The sequence below is a fragment of the Macaca fascicularis genome, chromosome 16 (genome assembly GCF_037993035.2).
Source record: "Macaca fascicularis isolate 582-1 chromosome 16, T2T-MFA8v1.1".
NCBI classification, from domain to species: Eukaryota; Metazoa; Chordata; class Mammalia; order Primates; family Cercopithecidae; genus Macaca; species Macaca fascicularis.
Genome location: NC_088390.1, coordinates 63,095,916 through 63,121,292, shown reverse-complemented (window position 1 = coordinate 63,121,292; position 25,377 = coordinate 63,095,916). Strand labels below are relative to the sequence as shown.

General features: G+C 54.6%; 1 protein-coding gene across 30 annotated transcripts in view; it reads left to right on the top strand.

Annotated features, from left to right (window-relative positions):
• The window catches only part of LOC101866167 (uncharacterized protein C17orf113), a 67,718-nt gene that overhangs the window by 20,337 nt on the left and 22,004 nt on the right, over window positions 1-25,377 (top strand). For 13 of the 30 annotated variants that reach the window (XM_074019606.1, XM_074019603.1, XM_074019598.1 and 10 more), the window contains exon 2: window positions 10,720-10,971. Coding sequence is in view for 17 of the 30 variants with exons in the window: in XM_074019598.1 (XP_073875699.1) it covers window positions 10,722-10,971 (250 nt within the window). In the remaining 13 variants the exon portion in view is untranslated. Of the gene's footprint in view, window positions 1-2,201; window positions 2,335-2,545; window positions 2,655-10,719; window positions 10,972-18,084; window positions 18,159-21,410; window positions 21,456-25,377 lie in introns of those variants that run through there. The other 17 variants (XR_012425834.1, XR_012425829.1, XR_012425832.1 and 14 more) reach the window with 4 other exon arrangements.

Sequence of the window (25,377 nt, the reverse complement as noted above, 5' to 3'; positions counted from 1 at the left end):
ATATTCAAAGGCTTCCTGGAGGAGGTGGCCATGTCAGGGGAAGAATAGCGGTGGCAAATGGGTCTCTTTAGCTGGGAGAAGAGCCCCTTTAGGAAGAAGCTGCCTGCTGTGTTTCTCTGGCTGTGGAAGGTGGAGTGCACGTTTTCTGTGTTACCAGGCAGCAGATCTAGGACCAGTATGCAAGCATTATAGGGAAACAGGTTCCAACCCCCCATTTTAATGAACGTTAGCATATGGAATGGGCCATCTTGTTAGGCAGTGATCTCCCCGTCACTGGCATGTTCAAGCAGAGGCCAGAGGATACCTTGTCAAAGCTGCTACAAAAGGGACAGGATGACCTCTAAGATCCCTTCCAAGTCTGAACAACTGCAGTTCTCCACGGACAGCCACAGGATGTGGACTGTGATGGAGAGCAGTGTGACTAGATTAAGTAGAGGATGCGTGTGCTGTGGGATAGTGAGGTACACATGGTGTACCATGATTGTCCTCCCCACCTTGGATTTACTTTTTAAAAACATCTTTGGCCAGGCGCGGTGGCTCATGCCTGTAATCCCAGCACTTTGGGAGGCTGAGGTGGGTGGATATTGAGGTCAGGAGATCAAGACCATCCTGGCCAACATGGTGAAACCCCGTCTCTACTAAAAATACAAAAATTAGCCTAGCCTGGTGGCATGCGCCTATAGTCCCAGCTACTTGGGAGACTGAGGCAGGAATATCGCTTGAACCTGGGAGACAGAGGTTGCAGTGAGCTGAGATTGCACCACTGCACTCCAGCCCAGGTGATACAGCGAGACTCCGTCTCAAAAAAAAAAAAAAAAAAATCCTTAATAACTGTTTTATTGAAATATTGCATACCATACAATTTCCCCATTTAAAATGTACAATTTAATATGACTTTACCTTAAAAATGGAAATGCATTTATTATTCATTCAACAACTATTTATTGAGCATTTATTAGGCATGCAATAAGCTTTGCACTGGTGTTGTGGATAGCTGGGAAATAAAGGTCCTGCCCTCATGGGGGAGACAGGTCAGGATCCAAACAAAACAATTACAACCGGGGAGATACACTAAGAGGGTGGTAAACTGGGTCTGAGACAAGGAGTGAGGAAGCTGGGAAAAGGGGGTCCTGGGGAGGTAACATTTGAGCTGGGGCCTGAGTGACAAGGAGATATCTCTGTGAATGTCAGAAGGATGTTCCCAGCTGAGGGGGCAGCAAGGGCAAGGCCCAAGGCAGTGGTGAGTTGGTGGATGGGTGGACCAGGAAGTGCTGGGAGACTTGGTGGCACCGTGGATGAGGCGTCCCTGAGGCTCCCACCATGGGGCCTCCTCTCTGCATGGCCTGGTCCCCAGGAGGCTTGCCCCAGTGCCAGGCAGGTGAGCGGTACCACCACTTCTTCTTTGGCTGCAAGAGCCCTCTCTGTCCACTTTCCTTGGCTCTTTCTTGCTCTGTTATTGCTTCTCCAATAACAGAATGGTGACAGTGCTCTTGGAGGTCATGTCACCAGCCCCTGCCTCCTGCTCTCTCTGGTTGGCTCCATGCCCCTGTGTGTGCCTACTGTGTGCTGGACCCTGTGCTCCGATCCCCTGGGAGGAATCAGAAAGGACTCTCAGCCACACACACTGGTGGAGTCTCCCCAGCAGGCTCTGGCTGTCTCCCCTGACCTCCAGAGACAGTGCCTTGGAGCAGCCTGGAGTCTCCCATTTGGTGCCCACTTCCTGTGTGACTTTGGACCAGTTACTTAAGGTCCACAATCTTTTTTTATGCTATTTATTTATTTATTTATTTTGAGACGAAGTTTCACTTTTCTTGCCCAGGCTGGAGTGCAGTGGGGTGATTTTGGCTCACTGCAACCTCCACTTCCCAGGTTCAAGCGATTCTCCCACCTCAGCCTCCTGAGTAGCTGGGATTACAGGCATGCCACTACCCCCGGCTAATTTTTGTATTTCTAGTAGAGTCAGGGTTTCACCATGTTGGCCACGCTGGTCTCGAACTCCTGACCTCAAGTGATCCGCCCGCCTCGACCTCCCAAAGTGCTGGGATTACAGGCGTGAGCCATTGCGCCCACCTAGGTCCCCAGTCTTTCATTTCCTGGTCTGTAAAATGGGGAACTGCACCGCTCTGGGCAGAGTGATTCTGAGGTTTGAATGTGATCCCCCTGGCACCCAGCAGGTGGTCCATGAATGTCAACTTCCTCCCACTCCCTGAGTTTCCTCCCAAAAGAGGGGCCAGCTTGCCGGAGGGGCGGAAGGGGGTGCTGGCAGGGGGTAGGGGAAGGCAGCCAGTTTGGGGTCCCCTTCCCTGAGCTCTGGGATCCCTGGGGAGCCTTCAGGTACGCTGGGCCTGGTCAGCCAGGGGTGGGCGGGATACTCACCCGTGGGCCCAGCTCTTCAGCCAGGAGGGCCTCTGAATCTCCCCTCTCTTCCTCTCACCCGGGGAGCCCCACCGCTGAGCCCCTCTCCCGCCAAGGCTCTCCTGGGCTGGCCGGGGCGGCGCGGCTCCTGGCACCTGCTCCCGTCGGGCCGCCCGGGGGCGGGCTCGGAGACGCGGCGGCTGTCCCGGGACGCGCGGGGCCGGGAGCTGCGACTCAGGACCGCCCCGGGTGGCCGCGAGAGGCTGGACGCAGCCGGGTTTGTCCGGAGCGCTCTCCAGGTAGGCGCGGGCGCGGGACTCGGGCCCTCACTCCCCGCCGCCCATCACGGACCCACGCGCTGTGGGGGCAGAGCCGGCGGGAGGGGGCCCGCCGCGTGCTCAGCGCGTAGGTGGCTCTGCAGGGCTGGGGGCAGCGGCGGGGACCCTGCTCGCCTGGTGACCGGGAGAGAACCGCAACTTAACCGGAAACTGAGGTTGCGAGGAGGACAGCAAGGGTGATGGCAGGAAGGACTTCCAGCTCCCATTAGGGGGAGGGAGGGAGAGAGGGTGAGACTTCCCCTCTACTTCCACCCACCCTAAGGAGGGACCATTCTCCGGAGACAGGGGGCTCGACCAAATAACCCACCGACTTTCCTTAAGAAGTTTAGAGAATCCAAAAGTTGATCCACCCCTATCAATACTGAGATGGAATAGAAGGGAAGGGGCGGGGGAGGGAAGAGCAACAATGATCTTTTGCTGGGTGCAAAGAGTTCCTGTTCCCCCACCCTCCATCTCATTCACAGTCATTGGAGGCCTTCCTGTCCCGCCCCTTCCTGCCCCCAACGTGCAGAAGGTCTCATATTCAGCAAGGGGTATAGGGGGAGCCCCTGGCCAGAGCACTCTGCCCCCACCCACAACTCAAGAACAGTCCCAGGAGCTCCCAACTCTCAACCCTCCTCCTTCTGGCTTCCAGGACTCAGGCCCCTGCCCTGACTTGGACGTGGTGACTAGTGGGAGGCAGGGAGTGGGGTTTGAGGGAGCTCCCCTTCTGGGTCCTATGGGATTGGGCAGGGAGAGCAGGCAGGAGATAAACCCCGGCTGTGCCAGGATCCTGAGCCCCGGTGCTCCTAGGAGGCGGCATGTGGCAGGTGGGTCTCCTCTGCCTGCTGAGTGTGATCAGGGCAACAGGTCAGATTTCCTGGGATTTGCCTGGCAGCAGAGGCAAGGACAGGGGGTACGGAGACAACCACCCCACCTTAGAGGCAGTTGCTCTGTGTTGCCACTGTGGACCCTGCAAGGAGAGATGCAGGTTAGACAGCAAGAAGGACTTCCTTCCTGAGGGGAGGGGTCTTTGGGGGAGTCTCAGTGGCCAGCAGAGCCAGCCCCTGTCTTTGGGGGTGTCAGGAGGACTGAGGCCCTCTGGAGGATGCAGACAACTGGGGGTGAGGACAGAGCAGACCAGGGAGGGGAGGCAGTGGGGGACAGTGACCTCACCTCTGGACCATCCTGCTCCTTCACCTCCTGTGCCCTCTCTCCCTTCTTTGGAGCTGGAGTGTTGGCTTTCAGCAGCTCACTCCTGAAATCCCCAGCACCCAGAAGTCCCCAGGGGAAGGTGACAGGCTTCCTCTGTCACCACTTCAGATGGGAAGACAGACATGGCTGCCTTGGGTGTGTCCAGCGGAACTCCTCACCTGGCACCTAGACCAGCTATTGCCTAGCCCCCGGGCCTCCTGTTCTGGCAAAGCAGGGTTGTATGTGCTGGGGGCTGGCACAGGTCACTCGACTCCTCTGGATCCTCTGAGGGGATCTCAGGGTGTGGCCCTGGGTGACCCCAGCTCCCTGGCCCCATGGAATAGGTGGGATGGGTGCCACTCTGTGGTGGCCACACCACTAAAGAGGGCTGTTTCCCCTTCCTCTCTTTCAGCGCTGGGAGAGGGCAGTGGGGAGGTGGCAGGGTGGAGAAGCCAAAATGCTCAGTGATGGCCCCTCAGGGACACTCAGTGGCTACCCAGGCCCAGGAGGGCTTGCAGTCTGCTAGGACAGGAACAGATGAGGTTTCTCTTCCTCCAGGTGCTTCTCTCTGCAGCTGGGCTGGTGGGGAGGGCCAGGATCCCACACTCCTGCCTGTGACCCCATGAATGAGATGGGGGCTGCCAGGGTCCTCACCCCCTGCCCTTGCCTCATAGAATGGAGGAGACCTTTCCCTACCTACTTGCCTCTCTTTGTGATGCTGAGCCTCAGTTGCCTCATGTGTCAAACCTCGCAGGATTGTTCTGAGGATTCACGTAGGCGTTCTTTCTGTTGTGTCCCAGGGGTAACAGGCGTTTGCCACCAGGCGCACCCACCCTGCCTTTCTCCCAGGCTAAGGCAGAATCATATACCTTGACCTCCACTGCCTTCCACCTAAGCAGCAGCTGCTCTGTGTGGCCACTGCAATTCAGCCTGCAAAGGACCTAGGTGCCCAATCCCCTCTCTTACTTATTTTATTTTATTTTTTATTTTTTTTGATATGGAGTCTCGCTCTGTCGCACAGGCTGGAGTGCGGTGGCGCAATCTCGGCTGACTGCAACCTCCGCCTCCTGGGTTCAAGTGATTTTTTTGCCTCAGCCTTCCGAGTAGCTGGGATCACAAGCACCTGCCACCACACCCAGCTAATTTTTGTAGCTTTAGGAGAGATGGGGTTTTGCTGTGTTTGCCAGGCTGGTCTCAAACTCCTGACCTCAGGTGATCCACCTGCCTCGGCCTCCCAAAGTGCTGGGATTACAGGCATGAGCCACTGCATCCAGCCTATTATTTTTCACTTATTTATTTGTTTTTTTTTTGAGACAGAGTCTCACTCTGTCGCTGGGGCGGGAGTGCAGTGGCGCGATCTCAGCTCACTGCAACCGCCGCCTCCCGGGTTCAAGCAATTCTCTCGCCTCAGCCTCCCAAGTAGTTGGGATTACAGGTGCTCGTGACCACGCCGGCTAATTTTTGTATCTTTAGTAGAGATGGGGTTTCACCATGTTGGCGAGGCTGGTCTGGAACTCCCAACCTCAGGTGATCCACCCACTTTGGCCTCCCAAAGTGCTGGGATTACAGGCATGAGCCACCGTGCCTGGCCCCCTCTCTTTAAAGACAGGAAACCAAAGCCCAGCGAGGCAGGGTCTGGCCCAAGTTTGGCTGGCCAGCCAGCCTGGCCTGGTCTGGGAAGTAGGCTGGGGAGGTGGGAAGGTGGCTGTTGGCTGACATGGAGGAAAATGCCAGAGGGTAACTGGGCTTGTTAAGGGTTTGAGGAGGGAGCCTGTCATGCTCTGCCAAAGGCTGGGGACAGGCCTCGAAACTTCCTCTCCGAATACCTCTATAGGAGAAGCAGGCTTTTCTGGAGGACTCCTTTCCCAGGCTGCAGCAGAAACAACCGTCTGCTGCCTGTTTTCTGGCCTCCACAGTCCCCTTCATTGAGCCCTCTCTGGATGGACAGCCAGGGAATCTCATCACCTCATGGTGGCCAAGGACCCCATGGAAACCCAGGGACCTCATATGCACTTGTCACTCAGCCAGAAGTGGTGGAGATGGGACCCCAGAGCCCTGCCTGAGTGCTCCCCCCACCCCACCCCTCAGCTCCACATTGACAGACACACAGGCAGACAGGCAGACAGACAGACAGAACCTGGGCTACACAGCTCTCCAGTGCAGGTGGTGTGAGCCTGCCTCCAAATGGGTGGCTCCCTCCCAGGGCCCAACCCCTGCCCTCTCTGCAGCAGCCTCAGCCCATCTCTCAGGGAAGACAGGGAACAGAGGGAGATTTAGCCAGCTTCCTATAGAAATCCCAGAGAGACAGACAGACAGATGGGTACATACACGCTCTTTTTCTCTGCTTTCCCCTTGTCCTTCCTCCCCACCTCTTTGACTCTTTCTACCCAGGGTGTAGCCCCTCTCTGCCAGGCACTGGGCCTGATAGGGGCTGCACAGCCCTGTCCCTCCCCAAAGCCCTTCTCTCAATCTGTGGCCCCCTCCCTAACCATCAGTTCAGGTCAGGGCTTGGCAGGCTTTAAGGAGAGGTGGGATGGGGCAGTGGGTAGGGACTTGGGCTTTGAGTCAGACAAGTATAGGTCTAGGTCCAGCTACAGAACCTCCCAAAGCCTGTTCTCTAATCTATGCGCTGGGATAACAGGTTAATAATAGTGCTCATCTCATGGAAATGTGAAGTTTAAGAGAGATCCTGCCTGGGCATGGTGGTACATACCAGTAATCCCAGCTACTTGGGAGGCTGGGGCAGGAGGTTCACTTGAGCCCTATGAGTTTGAGGCCAGCCTGGAGCCTGGGCAACACAGTCAAACCCCATCCCCTCGCAAAAAGAAAAAAGACCCTTTTTGTCAAGCACCTGGCCCACAGTAAGCCCTCAATAAATGGGGTTGTTACTTCATAAAGAAGAGGTGACGTAAGCAGCTGGGAGGTGAAGAAAAAGACAGGGAAGCCTCTATAATCAGCTCTTGCATCATCTTTCCATTTGCTTTGAAGCAAGTCCACTGCCCTGCTCTGGGACTCAGTTTCCCCATCTGCTTAAGGCAGCATGTGGACTAGGCCCTGTCCAAGTGTAGGTCCTGCTAGGGTGGGTCATGCTGGCTCTGAGTAGGGGCCAGGGTTGGGGATGTTGAGCTGTCGATGCTCAGGGCAGGGTTAGGCAGACCTGTGTGCTCCCATCACTGCCCACCTCTCCACACTTTATGACCGGGCTCCCCTAGCTTAGCTGGGGCAGGGTGGCTCCTAAGGGGACAGCTGGGAAGGCTGGGTCAGGCGGGGCAGGCTGCGGCAGGCCCAGGAGCCTGGCTGGGGGGAACACAATTAGCCTGGAATCCAGGCGGCCCCGTGAGCCCAGAGGCTATATATCACAGAGGTTTAATCAGCTGCGTGGCAGATATTTGCCCTCTTGGGCCATGTCCCCAGCCCGCCTGTCATAAATTGCACGGAGATTTCAAAATACCCTTGTCCCCATGCTGGCGGGGCAGGGAGCTCTCCTTGGCATGGCCAGGAAAATCTCATTCCTCTGAAGCCTCCACCCAGGGAATGGGACCTCTCCCCCGACCAACACTTGCACCTAAGACCTCCTTCCTGCCTCCTCCTGCTGGGAGGGTTGGGGAGGACATGGAGAGGCAGGGGAGTCACTGTGATGACCTCCATCTAGAGGTGAGAAGGTGCAAAATATTAGTGGGGGGCTCCATGCAGCAATGGGGGCCCTCTCACAATGGCAGTGACCTCCAGTGTGCCCTCTGTGGGAAGAGCTGTACCCTGGACCCGTGGTGTGGCTCCAGGAGACAGCTGCATTGATTCTGGAGTGTAGGGGCTGGGGTCTGTCCTGCCCAGAGGGTACTGAGTCTTCACCTACCTTCCCACTGGATGTTTGCTGCGCCACCTGGAGGCTATCTCTGGGACTGCTGCCCAGCCACAACACGTAGCGGCAGGGTTTGGAACCTCAAATCACCAAGCATTTATGACCACACCAGGGTCAGATCTATGGCACGTTAATTTGCTAGGGCTCCCATAACAAAGTGCCACAGGCTGGGTGGCACTTAAACAATAGAAGTTTATTGTCTCAGTTCTGGATCCTCAAAGTCCAAGATCAATATGTGTCAGCAAGGCTGGGTGTGGTGGATCATACCTGTGATCCCAGCACTTTAGGAGCCCGAGGCTGGAGGATCTATTGAGCCCAAGTGTTTGAGGTAACAGTGAGCTATGATCACACCGCTCCACTTCAGCCTGGGCGACAGAGCAAGACCCTGCCTTTTTTTTTTTCTGAGGCAGAGTCTCGCTCTGTCACCCAGGCTGGAGTGCAGTGGCACGATCTCGGCTCACTGCAACCTCCACCTCCCAGGTTCAAGCAATTCTCTTGCCTCAGCCTCCCGAGTACCTGGGTTTACAGGCGCCCACCACCGTGCCTGGCTAATTTTTTTGTATTTTTAGTGGAGACAGGGTTTCACCATGTTGGCCAGGCTGGTCTTGAACTCCTGACCTTGTGATCCACCCGCCTCGGCCTCCCAAAGTGCTGGGATTACAGGCATGAGCCACTGCACCTCATCAATTTCACCTTTTTATAAGGACACCAGTCATGTACATTGGTTTAGGGGCCCACCCTATACCAGTCTGGCCTCATCTTAATAGCATCTGCAACGACCCTATTTCCAAATACGGTCGTATTCTGAAGTACTGGAGATTAGGATGTCAACATATTGAATTTTGGGGGACACATCTCAACCCGTATCACATAGTCTCAGATGTTCAGTGACAGTCTCATTTCATGGTCTGGGCACAACGACACCCACACCATGGCACAGCTACACTGTGACATGCACACAGTGTAAGTGACACAGATTCACCCTAACAAACAATGGGGTAACAGAGACATTTGTAGTGACCCAGGTACTTCATGACAGACACACAGGGTGACAGACTTCACTCACAAGCTGTAAGAGACGGACACACTATGTATTAATAACAGCTGATTGGCCAGGCACCGGTGGCTCACACCTGTAATCCCAGCACTTTGGGAGGCCGAGGTGGGCGCACCACGAAGTCAAGAGATTGAGACCATCCTGGCCAACATTGTGAAACCCCGTCTCCACTAAAAATTCAAAAATTAGCCAGGTGTGGTGGCGCGTGCCTGTAGTCTCAGCTACTCAGGAGGCTGAGGTAGGAGAATCACTTACACCCGGGAGGCGGAGGTTGTAGTGAGCCGAGATCGCGCCACAGTACTCCAGCCTGGGTGACAGTGTGAGATTCTGTCTCAAAAAAAAGAAAAAAAAGAAAAAAAAAGGAAGCCCCGGCCGGGCGCGGTGGCTCAAGCCTGTAATCCCAGCACTTTGGGAGGCCGAGACAGGCGGATCACGAGGTCAGGAGATAGAGACCATCCAGGCTAACACGGTGAAACCCCGTCTCTACTAAAAAATACAAAAAACTACCCGGGCGAGGTGGCGGGTGCCTGTAGTCCCAGCTACTCGGGAAGCTGAGGCAGGAGAATGGCACCCGGGAGACAGAGCTTGCAGTGAGCTGAGATCCGGCCACTGCACTCCAGCCTGGGCGACAGAGCGAGACTCTGTCTCAAAAAAATAAAAAATAAAAAATAAAAAAAAAAAGGAAGCCCCCATCTGAAGCAGAGGCAGGAAGCGTGTGCGAAGATTTCCGAGAGAAGGCAAAATTCACGGAGCAGCCCCAGAATAGAAATCGTTAGAGGCGGACAAGTTAGGCAGGGCAAGTTTCAGAGAAGTGACTTGGAAAGGAAAGACTGTCTATGGGAGATGGGGACCTGGACTTGAGGGTCCAGGAGAGAGAGAGAGAAAAAGTGTGTGCGCGTGTGTGTGCGTGTGTGTGTGTGTGTGTGTGTGTCTGCGCGCACGTTGGGGGCAGGGCGAAGGCGGGCGGGGGCCGGGGGGGGCTGTGTTTAGCAGACCGAGGCAGCAGAGCTCAGGTCTCTACCGAAACCACCAACTGTTGCCTTGGCCTCAGTAGCCAAGACAGCAGGGGGCATCTGGAGCCACGTGGAGCAGGGGTTGGGATGGCTTCACACACTGTCACCATTTGTGAATGTCACCCTGCTGGGTGCAGGGCAAAGGAAGGTTGTGTTTTTGGCTGGTGGTTGCTGTGTCTCCAGTAAGCACCACGTGCCTGGCTGTCACAGGATTGCCAGCGCTTGCTGTGGAGCTGAGAACAGGACTCTCGCTTCCTCAAATGTGACTCAGCTGGCCTTGCCGCTGCCTCTCCCTCAGTGCCCACCTTTCCTTCAAGACCCCAGTCCCCCTCTCTGAGTTATGTTCTGCAGCCATGTTCTGAATCCCCAGGTGTCTTGGCCTCCCCGTGTGTAGACATGTTGGACACCCTTCCAAAAAGTCCCAAGTTTTTGTTGTTGTTGTTGTTTGTTTCTGAACCGGAGTTTCGCTCTTGTTGTGCAGGCTGGAGTGCAATGACGCCCGATCTTGGCTCACTGCAACCTCCACCTCCGGGGTTCAAATGATTCTCCTGCATAAGTCTCCTGAGTAGCTGGGACTACAGGCATGTGCCAACACGCCCAGCTAATTATGTACTTTTAGTAGAGACGGGTTTCACCATGTTGGTCAGGCTGGTCTGGAACTCTTGACCTCAGGTGATTCACCCACCTCAGCCTCCCAAAGTGCTGGGATTACAGGCGTGAGCCACCTCCAAGAGTCCCAAGTTTTAATGCTGCTTTGCTTGAAATAGACTCCCTTATGCAACCTTCCACCATCCTCGGGCTGGGGCACTATAGAGGGATACAGAGGACACAGAGCTCTGCGTCTCCCGGTCTTGAGCCCCTCCTGCTCCCTCTAAGTATTCACAACCATTTGGCGTTCATTCATCTCCCTCTCCATCCACTCAGGTATGAAGCGGCCACTGAGCCCACCCCCACCGGCTGAGAAGGAGCCGCCTGTATCTGGAGCTGCTGAGTGCCCCCCTCGGCCCCCAGAACCACCTAAGCCCAAGCGAGAAAGAAAGCGGCCATCGTACACGCTCTGTGATGTCTGCAACATCCAGCTGAACTCGGCGGCCCAGGCCCAGGTGCACTGTGGGGGGCGGGCCCACCAGAGGCGGCTTCGGCAGCTCAGCTTGGGGAAGAGCCCCTCAGGGCCAGGTCAGTGTGGAGGAGCGCTGCTCCCACAAATTTGGTTTGGGGAGGATCTCTATCTGGGCCCCTCTGAGGGGCTCTGCGTCTGTGGCCTCCCTCCATGGGGGTCTTTGTGTCTGCGGTGCCCTCAGTGAGGTCTTAGGGTCTGAAGCCCCCCAATGCCAGTAAGTTTTATTCTGCATCTGGACAGCCCTTCTGTCGGACCTCTCGGAGTCTGTGGGTCCTTAGGCCGCCTCTTGGGTCTTTGTTTCTGGGGATTCTCCCTGTGGGATCTTTTGGGATCAGGACTCCTAAGCAGCCCTTCTCTAGCCTGGAGCCTCCTGGTAGCCACAGGCTTTCAGACAAGGGCCTCATCTGCGGGGTGGGGGTCCCAGGCTCCAGCTCAGGTCTGTGGTCTCTGAAGGCCAAGGTCAGCAAGGTACACAGCACTCCAACCCAGGGACAAGGGGGAGGCCCCTCTTCCTTTGGATTCCCTGCCAGGATTTCTGCTTCTCCCTAGCTGGGGTGACTTTGCAGAGGTTTGGCTATGAGCTTGGAAGGGGCAGCTGGCTGCAAGGCAGATTTCTGGGGGAAATGGGTGAATGCCTCCATGAGGGTGATTCTAGCTGACAGGTGCACAGGGGCCATAGGGAAAGTAAGAACCGGCCAGGCTGCTGTTGGCAGAGCAAACAGATTCACATCCAGGCCCAGTGTAGGGAGGTGGGAAAGGTGGGAACTTACCCCTGGCTCCTGGGGGAGGCCAACAGAAACCTACCTTGCAGCCCAGGTTGGCAGGTTTGCTGGAGGCTACACTCTGACCTCAGACACCCTCTTGAGGGCTGTCTTCTCTTTTGGTGATATTCATGGGGCACCTACTGTGTCTCTCGCTCCACACACACACACTCCTGTAGGCCGGAGACAAGTAAGATCCAATCTCTCTGCTTACCACCCTCCCCAAGATTGAGTGGGTCTTTTGGGTGGAGACAGAGGTGAAAAGAGATGAGGGTTGTGGTTGCCACATGGGACACACCCTCAGGGCACAAAGGCAAAACTGCAGTCCCTGGGGACACCAGGAAAGTCTCGTGAAGGAAGAGGAGGCTGAGCCTCCGAACATGGATGACGGGAGTAGGGGTATTACAGGCAGAGGTCACGGCATAAGCAAAGCCAGGATGCTCTGGTGACTGGGACCAGCTTCTCCCCACCCAAGCATTTCAGGCTGGACACCAAAGGCATGACTCTGAGCAAGAGAGTATCTGACTGATGGGTGTTTCTAGAGCGTATGTGTCTGTCTGGATTCGAAAGTCACTCATTGGCTGGTCATGGTGGCTCATCCCTCTAATCCTAGCACTTTGAGGGGCTGAGGCAAGTGGATTACTTAAGGCCAGGAGTTTGAGACCAGCCTGGCCAACATTTCTACTAAAAATACAAAAATTAGCCGGGTATGGTGGCACACACCTGTAGTCCCAGCTACTTGGGAGGCTGAGGCAGACGAATCACTTGAACCCAAGAGGTGGAGGTTGCAGTGAGCCGAGATTGTGGCACTGTACTCCAGCCTGGGCAACAGAGCAAGACCCTGTCTCAAAAAAAAAAAAAAAAGAAAAGAAAAAAAAGTAACTCATTAATTCACCAAATATATATTGACCACCTACTAGGTGTAATCTGCTTTTGGGAGATTCACATTTTTAAAAGACATCATATCTTCCTGTCAGGGAAAAGCTATCTAAATAACTACACATGCAGATGAGTTTGTTCCAAAATAATAACAGGCTTCCTAGAGGTGGATTCAGGGTGCCTCAATAAGTCAGAGGAGGGTCCAGGTGCAGTGGCTCATGCCTGTAATCCCAACACTTTGGGAGCCCAAAGTGGGCAGATTGCCTGAGTTCAGGTGTTCAAGACCAACCTGGGCAACATGGCAAAACCTCATCTACTAAAAAAAACAAAATATTAGCCTGCTGTGATGGTGGGTACTTGTAGTCCCCGCTATTCAGGAGGCTGAGGCACAAGAATTGCTTGAGCCCAGGAGGTGGAGGTTGCAGTGAGCTGAGATCGCACCATTGCACTCCAGCCTGGGCAACAGAGGGAGACCCTGTCTCAAAAAAAAAAAAAAAAAAGAAGTCAGAGGAGGGAGAGGTAAATTGACACAGGAAGTGACATTGATGGTGGCTACTGGAGACAAAGAGAGGATCCCAGGCAGGGAAGCAGCTGGAGCAAAGGCACTGAGGGCTGCAAGCCCATGGCCAACATGGTGAAACCCCATCTCTACTAAAAATACAAAAATTAGCCAGGCGTGGTTGTGGGGTACCTGTAGTCCCAGCTACTCGGGAGGCTGAAGCAAGAGAATCACTTGAACCTGGGAGGCAGACATTGCAGTGAGCTGAGATCATGCCACTGCACTCTAGCCTGGGTGATAGAGACTCCATCACAAAAAAGAATAAAAAAAAGATGCCAGCAACTGCCCCTGAGGTAGGGGGCAGGGTGAGGGGAAGCATGTTGGGACCCTCAGCTGCCCTGGATGCCTCTTCCAGCTCTGCCCAGGTGGGGACTAGGCCGGTGTGCCCCTCTCCACAGAGCAGAGTCCTTAGGGTGGAGCTCCCGGGCGGAGGCTCCCTGGGGAAAATGCAGAGAGCCACAGCCATTCCAGGGAGGCCGAGGCTAAGTGTGGGCAGTGTTGAATGTGCTGCCTTGGTCCTAGGCACTCAGTGTCCGGGGCGCCATGCCAGATTGAGACACGAGGTCTCAGGCCTGTGGCAGCCAGGAGGGGCACTTTTCCGTGGGAGCTGTCACTTTGATTAGGGGCCTGCAGGGCTGGAGGCTTCCACAGTGACAGGCAGTCACAGGCAGTAAGGCAGGGACCCTCTCCTGCTCACATCCCCCGAGGCCATCTGTGGGAGGGAGCCTGGGGGTGGTTCTCCCCTCTCTGAGCCTCCTCGCCAAGGTCTCAGTCAGAGGCCTCCTTCTTCAGCAGCATCTGGCTCCTGGAATTCTCACTCCCAGCTCTGAGTGAGCCCTGAATACCTTGGAGGGGCACAGGAGGAGGAAGCAGCAGGAACCCACACTTCATCTCCCTCCTCCAAGCACTGCCCTGACTTACCCTGCCCACCCCCCATCTGTCTCCTACCCAAGAGACCCTTTCATTCTTCTTTTTTTTTTTGAGACTGAGTCTCACTCTGTCGCCCAGGCTGGAGTGCAGTGGTGGGATCCCAGCTCATTGCAACCTCCACTTCCCAGGTTCAAGCAATTCTCCTGCCTCAGCCTCTCTAGTAGCTGGGATTACAGGCACCTGCCACCATACCCGGCTAATATTGTGTTTTTAGTAGAGACGGAGTTTCACTATATTAGCCAGGCTGGTCTCAAACTCCCAACCTCAGGTGATCCGCCTGCCTCGGCCTCCCAAAGTGCTGGGATTACAGGCCTGAGCCACTGTGCCTGGCCTCTTTCATTCTTCAGGAATGCATCTTGAGCCTTCTTTCACCCCCCTTGCCTCTCCTCCCAATGGTGGTGTGGTACAGGGACCTTCCCCAGAAGAAGGCTGAACTCCATGACCCTAAGGACCATCACACACAGACACACACACACCCCTAAATAACTTTAAGTGATTATCTGACATCTGCAAAGAGACAGAGGTTTGCTGTCCCCTCGCACTAACCTCTGATACAGATGTTGAGCCAGCACAGGGCATCGGGGGACAGCTGGGCAAGAAGCAACGACCTAACCCCAGCCCCACACAGAGGATCTGCTTAGGAGCTGAACAAAGCACTTGCACCTGCAGCATGGCATTCCCTCCTCACCCAGCCACCCTAGGCACAGATGATGACATTCAGTCTCACTTTATAAACTGGGAGAGTGGGGTTCAGGGAGATTAAGTAACACCCAAGGCCACACAGTTGGGTTTGGGTCTTAGGTTTCAGACTCTATTTTGTTTTGTTTTGTTTATTGAGACATCTTGTTCTGTTGCTCAGGCTGGAGTGCCTGGCACAATCGTAGCTCACTGCATCCTCCACCTCCTGGGCTCAAGCAGTCCTCCCTCGGCCTTCTAAGTAGCTGGGACTACAGGCATGCACCACCATGCCTGGCTAAATTTTTTGTTATTTTTAAAAATTTTTGTAGAGACAGGGTGTATTAGTCCATTTTCACGCTGCTGATAAAGACATACCAGCGACTGGACCATTTACAAAAGAAAGGGTTTTAATGGTCTCACAGTTCCATATGGCTGGGGAGGCCTCACAGTCATGATGGAGGGTGAAAGGCACGTATCACATGGTGGCAGACAAGAGAAGAATGACAGCCAAGTGAAAGGGGTTTCCCCTAATTAACCCATCAGATCTCATGAGACTTACTCAGTACCACGAGAACGGTATGGGGGAAACTGCCCCCATTATTCAATCATCTCCCACTGGATCCCTCCCACAACACGAAGGAATTATGGGAGCTACAATTCAAGATGAGATTTGGATGGGGACACAGCCAAACCATATCACAAGGTCTCGCTATGTTGCCCAGGCTGGTCTCAAACTCTTGGCCCCAAGCAATCCTCCCACCTCAGCCTCCCAAAGTGCTGGGATTACAGGCGTGAGCTACTGCACCCAGCCCCAGGTTTCTGACTCTAAATTCTATCTCACACTCTTATCTGACGCCCTCCTGAGGAGAACAGAATATATTAGGAGCAACTGAGCCATGTTTGAGAGCGGGGAGGAGTATGACCCAGAGGGCAGGCTGTCCCAGCAGATGATTCCACAAATGCTCGGGACCTATGGCCACTCCTGTGCCCTGTCCCTTGGTGTGCTCAACTGAAGAATGGGAAGATGCCAGCCATCTGGCTAGGGACGGAGAGAGTAGCTTCTTAAAGCCAACCAGCCCCTCCCTTGTCTCTTGGTAGAAAGAACCCAGTCATCCAATTCAGAGTGGGCCTGCCCCATGGCATCCATTGCAACATGACACAGGAGGGGACAGGAGGGCATTTCTGAAATGACTTAAGCTCTGGCTTGCTGAAATGACCAGAAGAACCTTAGTCAGGGACTGCACGGTAGACAGTATGGGGGGCAGGAAAGCAGAGATCGAGTCAGACTATAATGGATTTCAGGGCCAAGATGGCTGCAGCTATAACACATGTCCCTGTGCCTTCCAGCGGGAGAGGGGTAGTGGTCAGAGTGGCAGGCCAAAGCTAGGCTCCCCTATTCTGCGCCCTCAGACCTCCCCTAGCTCCTGTTCGAATCGGTCCCTCCATCCCCTCTCCAAGTCTTTGACTGCAGAAGCCTCTGGCTGCATCCTGGGCCCCAGAGATCAAAGACCTTGAGCTCAAGTCATGCCTGAGTCACTGGCTTGATGAGCTTCTCACCCCCACTCCCTGCAGATGGATTAATTTCAGTCCCATCAGGAGGCCCCGGAAGCCCTCCAGCCTGTCCCCCATCCTTCAGTATCTCCCTGGGTTGCCGTTTCCTCCCCAGTCACGGCCTCCCACACACATACTGAGGCCTTTGGGTGCATGCTGCAAAGAAACGGTGCTCCCCCAAGGCCACTGAGAAGTTCTTCTTGCAGTCTGACCTGCCTCTGCCTCCTGCTGCTATTCTCGCTTGGTGGCAGGTGACAGAAGTGCCCCACACTCTTCCTGAATGTCATCATATCCCCCTCCCCCAGGTGTGATCCTGACCATTGGTATCCCCCTCCCCCAGGACCACCAGGAAAAGCAAGGCTGTCTGGGTAGAGAATTAGGGGGCTTAGCTCAGATCCCTGCCCTGGAAGAAGACAAAGATTCTGTCTGTCTCTGGGTGGGTTAATTAGCTCTGGGTTTGAGTTTCCTTCCTCTCCCCACACAAACAACTCCTCCCTGCAGAGCCCCTTCCTAACAAACCTGTTTTCAGGAGCTGCTGCAGCCAACCCCTCCCAAATCTTCTTTGTGGTTCGAGTGTTGGCTGCTCCAGAGATTACAGGTTATTGTCTGGTGGAGACAGGATGCTGAGGGGGTGGGGGGCTAGCATTGGAACCTGGGTTTGGAATGCAGGACTGGATCCAGCTGTGGGCTGGCTGCCTCCTTCCCCCACTCCACCCCCTCCCAGCCACCAGGTGCTCAGGTCAGTAAAGAGCCAGCTTTTAGGAAGAAGAGGGAGAGGAAGGAGTGAATGGAGGGGAGAAGGACCGGGCTGGGGGATTTGGGGTGGGCAGGGGAGGGGTGTCAGGAGTTCTAGTGGATCAGGCCGGGTGCTGTGGCTCACACCTGTAATCCTAACACTTTGGGAGGCCAAGGCAGGTGGATCATTTGAGGTCAGGAGTTCGAGATCACCCTAGCCAACATGATGAAACCTCTCTACTAAAAATACAAAAGTTAGCTGGGCGTGGTGGCAGGCACCTGTAATCCCAGCTACTCTGGAGGTTGAGGCAGGAGAATCGCTTGAACCTGGGAGGCAGAGGTTACAGTGAGCCTAGATCTTGCCACTGCACTCCAGCCTGGATGACAGAGCGAAATTCTGTTTCAAAAAAAAAGAAGTTCCAGTGGATCAGATGAACTCCCTCCTCTCCTTCCTGGCATTGCCCAGGTAACAGATCCAGGGGTCCAGGTGGTAGACTAACAGTGGCAAGACACCTGGATCCCCATTCCCCAACCCCCACATGGCCAATGCTCTTTGATAAAGTGGCAACACCTCTCTGATGCTCAGTTTCCTCTTCAGCAACAGCAGTTAAACATAAGGGGATGGTGAGGAGAGGATGAGTGAGGCTGGGCAGAAGAACGGGCTCCTGCAGCAAGTCCTGAGGCAAGAGGACGGCAAGAGCCATCCAGCAGGCAGAGCAGGGCCAGCAGCTCCTCCTTCCCTGGAGGTCCCTGTGGACAAAGTCAGCCCTTCCAACCCTTTGCTTCAGTGTAAGAGGCCCCAGGCAAGGGAATCCTCCGGGAGTGGGGGCTGAGGGATGCTCCCTGATACCCTCCCCCAGTTCTTGGTCTGCACATTTGCCCCCATACTTCTCCCCTGGGGGATAAGCATGCCCTGTTCTTTCTACCTGCGGTTGGGATGGGGGAAACCAGAGAATGGGCAGCTCCTTCCTGGCAAAGAGAGACAGGGCCCTGGAACGACGCTGCTTTCCAGGCAGAACCAGGAGTCCCTCCCTCGCGCCCTCCCCTCCTGTCCCTCACATCCCCCCCTTCCCTCTGTCACTCTGGCTGGGTTTCATTTGCTCCTCGTTCTGCGCTCTGCGGTGTCTCCAAAGGCAGAGAATGCTCTTGGGTGAGTGCTGAGGACACCTGGGCTGGGAAGTGGGGAGAGGGCTTAGGTGAGGGTGGTCCTCTCCCCTCTCCCCAGCCCAATCCTTTCCGGCTATAGTTGGCCCCCAAAAGTTGTCTGTCAGAGACACCAGTAGCCAGTTACTCTCAACCCTTTTCCCAGGTTCAGGGCTGGGCAGGGAAGCCCCCACTCTGGCCGAGAACAAAGGTGAAAGGAGGGGCAGGAATGGTGGGGAGCTGGAGGTCCACCCTGCAGGAAACAGGGGTGCTGGACATCTGGGCAGATGCCTGTTCAGGAGCTCGTGTCAAAGGTTCTGTGTATCAGACCTCACCTTTAACCGCCTCTGAGGGGCCAGGGGAGCAGGAGACGTCCGAGGGGAGTGAAGAGGGAGCTGTTACTGCAGCAGAGAAAGAGAGAGAAGCAGACAGAGGGAGATGGAAATCAGGGTGCCTCCTCCCTGAGATCCGGCCACTGCACTGGGGTCCACACCAGTGCCCCCCTCCCCGTCTTTATCCATGGTCTGCCAGCTCACCTCTCCACACAGAGGGTTGCCTGGCCTTTTTTGAGGGAGACAGCCATCACCCATCAAAGGCTGTTTGGGGGAACCCTTTCATTGGGGGCAAAGGGCTGGAGGCAGTGGGACTGGGGGCAGAGTTTCTGTTGTGACTGGGCTTTGGAGTCTTCCTCCAGCTTAGGGGAGTCTGCACATCCTGAGTGCTAGATGACCCAGAAGTGGCTCAGGGACTCTGGAGAATGTGGGGAGGAAGCCCCTGGCCACGGTGGGAGTGGGCATGCAGTATGTCTTGGCTCAACCTCTCACTCCCCACTTTGGCTCTCTCTCCCTGGACTCCCATATTCTTCGCAGAGTTTGGGTTTTATCCATGATAGAAATGGCAGTGTGATTATTTGAGATGTGCTGTGTGCAGGCATGTGCCTCTGGGAGGACCCTATCGTCTGCCCCATGACTTAGGGGTAGGGGGGTGGGAGAAGGAGTGGGAGAGAGACTCTGTTTGGAGATATGCTCTTTTAAGTCCAATGCATTTAATTTTGTAAGGGGAGTGTGTGTGCACACCGGTCTCTGCATCTGCATATGGCTCTTTGTGTACATGCATCTATCTTTGTGAAGGTGTGTGCTGCTGTGTGCCCATTGCTGTCCTTGGTGTATATCTGCATTTGTAGGGGTCTGCACATTCATGTGCATCTGTCTCTCTGGGTATATGTATACACAGGTATGTCTGTTGCTTGTGCCCATCTGTGTATGCATGCATGCTCTTGTGTGGCCAGTGTGCCTGCCTTTGCCTCCCGGCCAGCATGGGTATCTGTGTATCTTGGCATCAGTACCACCTCCATATGTATATGCATCTCATGTGTAGATGGAATACATGGTCTAACTGTGGGGGGAAGTATGTATGTATGTGCCTTGATGTCTATACCTGCCACTATCCATGGGTGATATGGGCCTCAGGTTGTGTGTCTCTGTGCTCGTGTGTGTGTCTGTCTGTCTGTCTTTTCCCATTATGGCAAAATAGCAGGATGTGGCTTTCCCAGATCTTGTCCCTTGGTGGCAGCCAGGGTGATGTTATTTCATAAGATTTCTGCTCTGTGCCCTGCCCCAGCCTCGGTTGGACCTTTGGGGGCAGCCTCTTCTCCTGTACTCGGTCTGGCTTGCTCATACCTCTGACCACACCCCACCCTCTTGAGGCAGTTGGCTAATGAGCCATGGCTGCTCCAAGACACTTAGGTGGCTGTTCTGCAGCAAAATGCTATCCAAGAAGACCTACCCCCAACCTGACCCTTTTGGGGTGCAGAATTCTTGACCTGAGGGCTGTGTGGTGCCATTCGGGGGCAGCTGTGGGGGCTGTGGCTCCCTTCATTTGAGTGTAGCCAGGAGTCAGGCGGCCACACGTGTGTGTGCATGTGACTCGCGCACCATCCCAGCAGCCCTGGGGCTGGGGTTCACAGTGAATGTCAGAGGCAGACGGTGGATGGCACAGAGCAGTGCTGCATGGAGGATGCTGGGGCGGAGGAGTTCCCAGCAGCCACTGGTAGGGCTGAGACCTCAAATCAACATGCACCCTAGGCCTTTTGCAGAAGAGCAGTGTACCCAATTGTGAGGGGACTGGAAGGCATTTCTGGGTGACTTGGTGCTGTCTGGAAGGGAGACTGGGTCATTCTCTTGACATTCCCTTGACCCACAGCAGCAGTCCAGCCCCCTCTCTGAATGGCCTCCACACCCAGCACCGCATTTGGTCTTCAGACCCATTTCTGTCCTGTCCTAGCCTCCTCCCCGGGTTGTAATTCCCGCTTTACAGATGAGAAACAGGCTCATAGCTAAGTGTCCTGTCCAAGGCCTCAGAGTTAAATATAACTGGAGCTCCATCCCAGGCCTCTGGACTCCACATCTCCACGTCTGGGAGGGTTGGGGTGCCACAACAGCACATTCCTCCTGCAGGGAACCTCCTCAATTCACCTCTCAGGGTAACGCAGACAGGGATGAGGGTCGGCTGTGTATCAGAGTTCTAGAAAAAGGTCACTCCAACCTCCCTCCCTCTTCCCCACTCTGTCAACCCCACTGCAAATAACTCACTAGGCTAAAACAATGAGCTTCCCAGTTCCAACTCCTCCGAAGGAGGCTCCCCATCAGGTGGGAAGGTCCAAATCCCCAGCATTCCCCTAGAGCCATCCAGCATCAGGCACTGCCCCCACCCACCCCAATTCTTCATGAACCTGCAGCGACCTGTCAACTTCCAGAGGAGATCTTTGCTCTGCCATCCCACGGCCTGGAGTGCCCTTCCCCTAGTAATAGTTCACCTACCCAGAATGCTGCGAACCCTAATTGACCCTCCCTGCAGACCTTCAGCTGATCGCCCGCTCCTTGGTGATCCCAAAGCACTTGCTTCTAAACTCTCAGAGCACTTTGCAGCCTCCACGGCGCTCTACCTGTCTGTCTCTTACGGCTGTGAGCCCCTCGAGGAACCCCGGATACATGCGCGGACCGAATGAACCCCGGCACCGCGCTGCTTGCGGTCTAGCCTCAGTGGCTCCTGCTGCGGCGCGTGCGGCGGCAGGGGCCGAGGGGTGGGGCCGGGGCCGGGCTGAGCGAGCTGGGCGGGAGGCGCGGCAGGTGGGCGCGGCCAGGTGAGCCCGGGGACGCCGCCCGCCCTGCCCGCGACCCCGGCCGGCGCCGGCTGCTGGCGCCTCTTCGCCCCCGTTGCCGCTAGTGGCTGCTGTCGCTCCGTGGAGCCCAAGGAGACCGCGGCCAGAGCGTCCACCGCCCAAGATGGTGGTTCCTGTGTCTCCGTGAGTGCTAGCGGACGGGGCGGGGGCGCCGGTCCGGGCTGGGCGCCCCCTCTCGGAGCGGGCGGGACGGGCGGGCGGAGGCTCGGTGCCTTTGCGGGGCCCACCGAGGGCTCTGTCACCACGCGCCCCCCAGAGGAAGTTCCCCAGCCCTCCCCGTCCCAGCCCCCGGGAGGATGGGTGAGACGGGGTGCAGGGGAGCCCCTTCTCACCAGGGCTGCCAGAGCAGGGGGCGCCCGGCCGTACTCTGCTGAGAGCTGGACTCCTGTTAGTGGGGTCCCAAAGCAACGGGTCCCCAGGAGCCCGGGGAGGAGGCTCGGGACCCACATCCTGGGGCCACATGAGTACTGTTTGAGGCTTACATGCCGAGGGGCCCTTGTCAAGTTGTTCCTGCTCCCATCAGGCTGGTCAGGGTGTGGAAAGAGGTGAGAGGAGACCTGGGTCTGCAACAAGTGTGCCCCCCTGGTCAGCCTTGGTCACAACTGGACCCATGGAGTTTTGTTTACCCCTCACTCCACCCAGCCTGGTTCCTTGAGGTTGAGGTGGGGAGAATGTTAATGGAATTTGACCTGTTTAGAGCAGCTCTGTCCAATAGAACTTTCTGGGATGATGGAAATGTGCTGTCCAATGCAATAGCCACTAGCCACATTGGCTACTAAGCACTTGAAAAGTGCCTGGTGTGAGCTGAACGCTAATGTTTTATTTAATTCTAAGTAATTTAAACAGCTGCATTTACAACAGCTGCAGTGGCCAGTGGCTGCTCTGTTGGACAGAGCCGTTTTAGAATCTCCATCTTTCTGGGCTCTACCTACCTGCCCTTTTGTTCTGCAGAATGGGCAGGATAGGCAGCTTCGAGGTACATGGAAAGGATCTGACAAACTTCCAGAAGGGCATTACCTTGCTCTTGCACCCCTCTGCCCCCGTTCTAAGATCCTGTGTGTAGTGGGCTAGGCAAGGTCATAGAATCACAGGATCTTGGGAGGAAAGAATGTCAAAGGTAGCTGTTTTAATCACCCAACAGGTGCCCAAGGGCTGGCTCCACTTCCCTCTCTGCCTGGGCACCTGCTCTTTCTTATTCACTGCCCAATTGTGTGGTGCACTTGCTAGGTGTCAGGCACTGTACCTGTCTCTGGATTCAGACATGAAGAAGTTAGTTACCTTTCCTGCCCTCAGGGAATGTGCATGAGAAGGAGGGTGGAGAGAGGATGAAGCAAGAGAACTACACAGATAGAAGCAGAGATTTGTAATCTGTGGAGCATGCAATGGAGAGAATAAACAGGGAGCAATGACAAAAAAGAAGGGACTTCCTGGGAATCGATGGTTAAGCTAAGGCCAAAGGGGAAATGAAACAGGCCAGCTAAAGCATTGGGAGGGCAGCTGGGAACATTCTGGAAGAAGGGACAGCATGGGCAAAGGACCCGAGGGATGGGAACCTGGCACTCTGGATGAACCCAGAGAGAAGGGTGGTGTTACTAGAAAGGAAGGGAGACACAAGTGGCCACCAGAGAGGTCAGTAACCCTGGGCATTTGGCAGACCTCAAAGGAATTCTGGCACTGGCCTTAGAGGAGTGGGTGGTTGTGGAAGGGTCTAAAGCAATATATATATAAATTTTTGAGATGAAGTCTTGCTCTGTCTCCCAGGCTGGCATGATCTCGGCTCACTAAAGTGGTATATTTTTTAAAGCTCCCCTCTGGTTAAGAGAGGTTAAGAGTAGAAACCCAGCATGCAATCAGGAAGCAACTGCATTCGTCCAGGCAAAAGATAAAGGTGGCCTGGACAAGGCCGCCAGGCAGTGGTGTGGAGAGAAGGGACAAGTTAGAAGTGGATTTTGGAGGGAGAATCAACAGGACCTGTGGATGGAGCGGGTTCTGGATGTGGAAGAGAGCAGGGATTGAAGGGCAGGTTTCTGGCCAAGGCACCTAGGAAGAAGGATGGATTTCATTTCCTGAGACAAAGATGACTGGGAGAGGGGCATATTTGCTTTTGTTTTTGTTTTTAGAGACAGGGTCTTGCTGTGTCACCCAGGATGGCTGGAGTGCAGTGATGTGATCACAGCTCACTGCAGTCTCAAACTCTCGGGCTCAAGTAATCCTCCTGCCTCAGCTTCCTGCGTAGCTGGGGCTACAGGTATATGCCACCATGCCCAGCTAATTTTTTTTCTTTTTTCTTTTCTTTTTTTTTTTGGTAAAGACAGGGTCTCCCTATGTTGCCCAGGCTGGTCTCAAACTCATGGGCTCAAGCAGTCCTCCTGCCTCAGCCTCCCAAAAATGCTAGGATTATAGGTGTGAGCCACCACATCGAGCCAAAAGTAGCATATTTGTAAGGACAGATCAAGAGTTCTGTCTAGACAGGCCAGGAAGGTAGCTGGATGGAGTGGTGTGGTGCCCAGGCTGAGGCAGGAGAATCGCTTGAACCGGGGAGGCAGAGGTTGCAGTGAGCTGAGATTGCGCCACTGCATTCCAGCCTGGGCGACAGGGTGAGACTCTGTCTGGGAAAAAAAAAAAAAGAAGTCCCAAGGAAGAGGGCCAATGAGTTTTACTTGCATCTGGCAGTCTTTCCTTACACCGAACCAGCTGGTCCTGGAACTCTCCTCATCTGCCCTTGCTTTACCCACCTACTATGTGCTGGTTCCACACAGGGCACTGGTATACGTGTTAAGTGGACAAAGACAGTTACTGCAGTCTCAGAGCTTAAGATCGTCTAATTGGTCCAGGCACCTGTAATCCGAGCACTTTGGGAGGCTGAGATGGGCAAATCATTGAGGTCGGGAGTTTGAGACCAGCCTGGCCAATACGGTGAAACCCCGTCTCTACTAAAAATTTAAAAAAAATTAGCCGGGGCTGGGCGCGGTGGCTCACGCCTGTAATCCCAGCACTTTGGGAGGCCAAAGCAGGCAGATCACGAGGTCAGGAGATCGAGACCATCCTGGGTAACCCGGTGAAACCCTGTCTCTACTAAAAATACAAAAAATTAGCCGGGTGTGGTGACGGGCGCCTGTAGTCCCAGCTACTTGGGAGGCTGAGGCAGGAGAATGGCGTGAACCTAGGAGGCGGAGTTTGCAGTGAGCTGAGATCACGCCACTGCACTCCAGCCTGGGCGACAGAGCAAGACTCCGTCTCAAAAAAAAAAAAAAAAGCTGGGTGCGGTGGCACGTGCCTATAATCCCAGTTACTTGGGAGGCTGAGGCAAGATAATTGCTTGAACCCAGGAGTTGGAGGTTGCAGTGAGCTGAGATTGCACCACTGCACTCTAGCCTGGGTGACAAAGTGAAACTCCATCTCAAAAAAAAAAAAAAAAAGAGAGAAAAAAGATCATCTAATTGACAATCTCAGAAACGAGTTCTTTCAGGTGGCCAAAATGAATCCATTCATTCCTTTTTAATGTGTTGGCATTGTTTTCTATTTTTATTTTATTTTATTTTATTTTTATTTATTTATGTATTTTTTTTTTTTTGGAGACGGAGTCTCGCTCTGTCGCCCAGGCTGGAGTGCAGTGGCCGGATCTCAGCTTACTGCAAGCTCCGCCTCCCGGGTCTACGCCATTCTCCTGCCTCAGCCTCCCGAGTAGCTGGGACTACAGGCGCCCGCCACCTCGCCCGGCTAGTTTTTTGTATTTTTTAGTAGAGACGGGGTTTCACTGTGTTAGCCAGGATGGTCTCGATCTCCTGACCTCGTGATCCACCCGTCTCGGCCTCCCAAAGTGCTGGGATTACAGGCTTGAGCCACCGCGCCCGGCCTATTTTTATTTTATTTTTAAATTTTTATTTATTTATCTTTTGGAGATGGGGTATTGCTGTGTTGCCCAGGCTAGTCTTGAACTCCTGAGCTCAAGTGATCCACCTGCCTTGGCCTCCCATATTTTTATTTTTATTTTAAAATTTTATCTATTTATTTAATTTGAGACAGCGTCTCACAATGTTGCCCA